Source organism: Helobdella robusta (genome assembly GCF_000326865.2).
Source record: "Helobdella robusta unplaced genomic scaffold HELROscaffold_11, whole genome shotgun sequence".
NCBI lineage: Eukaryota > Metazoa > Annelida > Clitellata > Rhynchobdellida > Glossiphoniidae > Helobdella > Helobdella robusta.
This window is the reverse complement of record NW_008703617.1, coordinates 3,722,358-3,727,357: the sequence shown is the minus strand read 5'-3', so window position 1 is coordinate 3,727,357 and position 5,000 is coordinate 3,722,358. Positions and strand designations below refer to the sequence as shown.

Here is a 5,000-nt window from a genome sequence, read left to right as displayed (position 1 = left end):
TATTTTTAACGACAATATCATTATTATTCATTTAATTGGGTCAGTAGCTCAGATGGTAAGAATGTTGTGCTTCTTGTTGCTGTTATTGCGCGTCATCCGGGTTCGATTGCTGTTTAAAGCCGAAGCGAAGCCATGCATAAACAGCGTGCAAATACAATACATAGTGCAATGTCGGAGTTATGAGCCTGCACAACATTAAGTGTTTTGAAACGAATTTAATCAACAAAACACAAGACTCATTTTATTATCTTATTTGCATACAAATGATCAATCCATCAATACTAACAAGCATTTAGCAATTGTTCTCTTAATTGTGGACCAACCAATCAACCAACCAACTTACCAACCAACCAATCAATCAACCAATCAATCAGCCAACCAATCAGCCAACTAATCAACCAGCTAACCAACCAATCAGCCAACCAACCAATCACTTAGATACGCCAGCTTATACTTTTGTTGCCTTGTAGAGAAGGCGGATAACGAGTTGATCATTCTAGAAATTATTCATCGGTACGTTGAACTGCTCGACAAGTATTTCGGAAACGTAAGCCATTTTATTAATTTTGTGAGGGTTTTGTTTTTTTTAATTAAAGCATTATGGAAAACAATTTTTTGCCTAGGTATTTATTGTTCATTCTGTGTTTTTGCCTGTCTGTTTATGTTTACCTGTCTGTGTGTGTTTGCCTGTCTGTGTGTGTTTGCCTGTCTGTGTGTGTTTGCCTGTCTGTGTGTGTGTTTGCGTGTGTCTGTGCGTCGTGGCACGTTCATGCTATTGCGTGTGTAATTTGGTTGGTTGACGTTTTAATTAAAAAATATGGTATCAGGATGGAATCATCTATCAACAAAAACAACACAAACCACACAAGCATCATTAACTCAAAAACACCATAATAATAACAATCATAATAATATGTTAATGATAATAATAATAATAATAATAATAAAAAAACTAACGAAAACAGGTATGTGAATTAGACATAGTGTTCAACTTTGAGAAAGCCCACTACATTCTGGACGAGTTCATTCTAGGAGGGGAGGTCCAGGATTCAAGTCAGAGGACGATATTGTCGGCCATCAACCAGATGGATATTCTGCAAGAGGTAGTGTTTATTATTATTGTCATTATTATTGTTTATTATTATTGTTTATTATTATTGTTTATTATTATTAAATATTAATGATGTTACTTAATATTTTAATAGTTAATAAAAATAATTTTAGGAGCAAGAAGAGCCGCCAAGTTTTCTAGAAGAATTAGGATTATCATGATAATGATGATGATGACGACGACGATGATGATGATAATGTCGTTGTTTTTGATGATGATGGTGATGATATTTATGTTGAATAAAATGCCTATTACTACTAATGCAGCTATAAAATTCATACGCTTAACCGTTGTCACGTATTAAGTTATCACACGTGCACAAACACACACACACAAACACACACTTACACACACACACATACAAAAACACACACATATTTATGTACATGTGTCTTTCGGTGTTATTTGTTTGTAATCTATAACTTACATGCTTGTGATGTTACTTAAGTTTTTTCAAATTGTATCTTTGCAATGAATCAAAATCAAATATAAAAACCAACAATTTGTTTTGCCTATGTACAACAAGCAACAGAATTCTATATGTGTGTGCATGTGCATGTTTGTTTCTCTCTCTGTGTGTGTGTGTGTGTGTGTATGTGTGTGTGTGTGTGTGTGTGTATGTGTGTGTGTAATACACACATATACATGTATATAACGTCAGAAATCGATCAATACAGGCACGCCAAACCTGAGAGCTTAAAACACTTCATACATATTTAAATACGTTTGTACCGCAGCCGGCACATATGTGTATAAGTATGTATGCATGTATGTGTGTATGTACGTATGGACGTACGTATGTTTGTATGAATGAATGTATATATGTATAAATGACTGTAAGTATGTATCAATCAATAGGAAACTTCTGTATGTATGAATGTATGTCTGTATGTATGTATGTATGTATGTATGTATGTATGTGTGTGTGTGTGTGTATGTGTGTATGTGTGTATGTATGTATGTATGTATGTATGTAGTATGTATGTATATGGACAATCTAGTGTCCATATATAAAGGATGCTAGGCATTCATCCTAAAATGAATAACACAACTTTAGTAATTTTTTCAATGGTTTTAAGTTTATTTGAGAATTTGTTAATAAATGGTAACTTATTTATGATTAATTAATTAGTTGATTGATTGATTGATTAATTAATTAGTTTAAATTGTTCTATTTTAATTTTCATGGATTAAGAAAAGTGATCTCAAAATTTCATTGACGGTTTTTTCTTGAACAAATAGCGGAAAAATTAGACTAACTATTTGAATAATAATTAATAATGAAAAAAAACACACAAAAAACTCATGCACATTTCATTTAGGTATCTCTAATAGGAATAATTTTAACAAGTTTTTAATAATTATAATGAATAATACAACAATAATTAAATGATAATTAAACGAACGTAATATCATCATCATCATCAGCGTAGTATCATTATCATCATCGCCGTCGTCGTCATTATGTATATTTGCGTTGCCATCATGACTTTAGCTTGCTGCGTGTGTATGGCCAAATATCCTGATACTCTACATAAGATCGGTTAGAAAAGATAAAGATATTAAAAGTTTTTTAAAGTAATTATAATTTAATAAAGAATACAAACAACGAAATGGCATAATTAATTATGAATATTGATGATCTGACTAACTAGCCCTCGCCCAATCAAATTTAACCATCCATTTGTCGTTTCTTCACAGCAACCAATAAAATTAATCCGTAAATGTATTATTCCCCCTCCCAACCAAAAACATCATACCTTACATTTGACGGTTCTCTATCGACCAATCAATCTAATGCATCTGTTTATCTGCAATATTTCTTAAGCCTGTTAATTCTATTCGTCTATTCATCAATGTTCTCCTTCGACCAATAAAATTTATTAATCTATATTTCGTTTCTCCACCACAACAAATCAAATTAATCTCTTCATTTTTTTTATCCCTCTCCAGCCAATCAAATCATTCCACACACTTATAATTTTTTTCATGTTCAACCAATCAAATCAATCTATCTATCATGAATCAAAACCAATCGCGTCTTTCTGTTTATTTATTGTTTCATTTCTCAACCTATAAAATTTATTAATTCATAACCATTCTTTCCCTCTTGACCAATCAGATCTATTCATTCATTTTTAACCATTCCTACCCAACCAACCAGGAGCCGTATACGATGAGATGACCTACATGCAAGTTCATGACATACTCCACTTTCACCGTAAACAGCTTGAATTCAATGTTGACATGGAAACCAGTACAATTGACATTCAGGATAGCTTCATAATGGGAAATACACGTCAGTCAAGTTGCCTAACTTTTTTTATAACTTTTTATTAGTGTTCAATTTTAATTATTTTTTCGTTTTTTTTTCATTTTTACTTTGCGAAATAGTTTTCTATTGTTTTATTTCTTCCTAGAATAAAATATTTTTAAAAACTATTTTATTATGCCCATCAAAATCGTTGAATGAATCAGTGAAATGAAAGAATGAAAATAAAATTAGAAGTTAATTTCAAAAACAGTTAAAACTAATTGAAACGCGATAAAAAGCAAATTAGCCACTTACACACCCCGAATGACTTGAATGATTTTGAATGAATTTTTCAAAATCACCTCAACATTACTTCCAATAGTTTGTTCCTTCCTGGAAAAAGGAGTTCTTGCCATACACGGTCCCATCTCGTTAGCATCCATGGACATCTTCCGCTCCTACACGGATACATTCCACATCCCGTCAATCAGCTCTAACGTGGCCGTCAACGATTCGGCTATGACGTCATCGTCACTTGTTTCCGGAGATCGCAAGGGCTTTCAGTTGTACGTTAAGCCTCTTTATTCAAAAGCTATATTGGATCTTTTGAAGCATTATAACTGGAAAGAAATATGGTACCTGTATGACTCTGACGAAGGTTGTTGTTGTTGAGTTTGTTAACCATTCATTCTTTCGTTCGTTCGTTTATTCATTGATTCATTCATTAATCTATCAATTCATTCATTCACTGATCGAGCATTCACGACATATTTATGTGATCACTCACACGTTAGGTCTGGACCGCCTACAACAGCTACTGGACTGCATAGCGGACCACAACTACGACGCCAGGGTCTACCTCTACAAGGTCTTGAACCCTCACCATGCCATCGACACACTCAACCAGCTGGACAACAGAAACTCGGAAGGGAGGAAAATATTCCTGGACATGTCCACTGAAGATTGCGAATACGTGCTGAAGGAGCAGGTGTGCATTGATAAATGAATGAATGGATGAATAGATATAACGTATTTCAACGAGTGACTGAATGAATAAATTGTTGGATGGATAAAAGTATGTGTGATATTACTGGGTATTTACACCAATGATAGCAAATATGTATTAAGATTCCAAATTTCGATCGGATAAATGAATGAGTGGATGAACAAAACATAATAAACAAACAGATAGACAGATAAATAAATGATACTGAAACCCAACAGAACAAGGAAACAAAGAGCATGCTGCACCACTACTTCATCGTCGGCCTAGGAATACATGAGATGCAGTTGGAAGTATTCAACAATGGGGGTATGAATGTATCAGGTATCTATATAAGTATCAGTATTTGCGATATATCTATATTCTATATATTTGTATATACATATTTGTATATACATATATATATGTTGGTAACAGACCATAATTATAGAATATTGTAAAAAACATATATATATATATATATATATATATATATATATTTTACAATATTCTATAAATTCTACCGAATGTTTGGCGTTAATATGTTTGTAGTTCGTTTTTTCGATTTTTCTCACTAAAGTTTTTTGGTGAACGTTTAGTTTATTAAAATTCAAAATAAACTTATTTTTCGAATTCATGCTGCAAATAAGGCC

General features: G+C 32.7%; 2 protein-coding genes across 2 annotated transcripts in view; both read left to right on the top strand.

Annotated features, from left to right (window-relative positions):
- HELRODRAFT_71899 (hypothetical protein) overlaps positions 1 to 1,272 on the top strand; it is a gene marked incomplete at both ends in the record, with an annotated part of 2,167 nt that extends 895 nt beyond the window's left edge. Inside the window, 3 exons of the mRNA XM_009012982.1 lie at positions 439 to 547; positions 966 to 1,106; positions 1,225 to 1,272. Of these exons, the coding sequence (XP_009011230.1) occupies positions 439 to 547; positions 966 to 1,106; positions 1,225 to 1,272 (298 nt within the window). The remainder of the gene's footprint in view (positions 1 to 438; positions 548 to 965; positions 1,107 to 1,224) is intronic.
- A 1,324-nt stretch (positions 1,273 to 2,596) lies between these two features.
- The window catches only part of HELRODRAFT_190246 (hypothetical protein), a gene marked incomplete at its 5' end in the record, with an annotated part of 10,366 nt that continues 7,962 nt past the window's right edge, over positions 2,597 to 5,000 (top strand). Inside the window, 5 exons of the mRNA XM_009012981.1 lie at positions 2,597 to 2,654; positions 3,276 to 3,410; positions 3,748 to 4,023; positions 4,160 to 4,353; positions 4,590 to 4,685. Coding sequence (XP_009011229.1) covers positions 2,597 to 2,654; positions 3,276 to 3,410; positions 3,748 to 4,023; positions 4,160 to 4,353; positions 4,590 to 4,685 — 759 coding nt within the window. The remainder of the gene's footprint in view (positions 2,655 to 3,275; positions 3,411 to 3,747; positions 4,024 to 4,159; positions 4,354 to 4,589; positions 4,686 to 5,000) is intronic.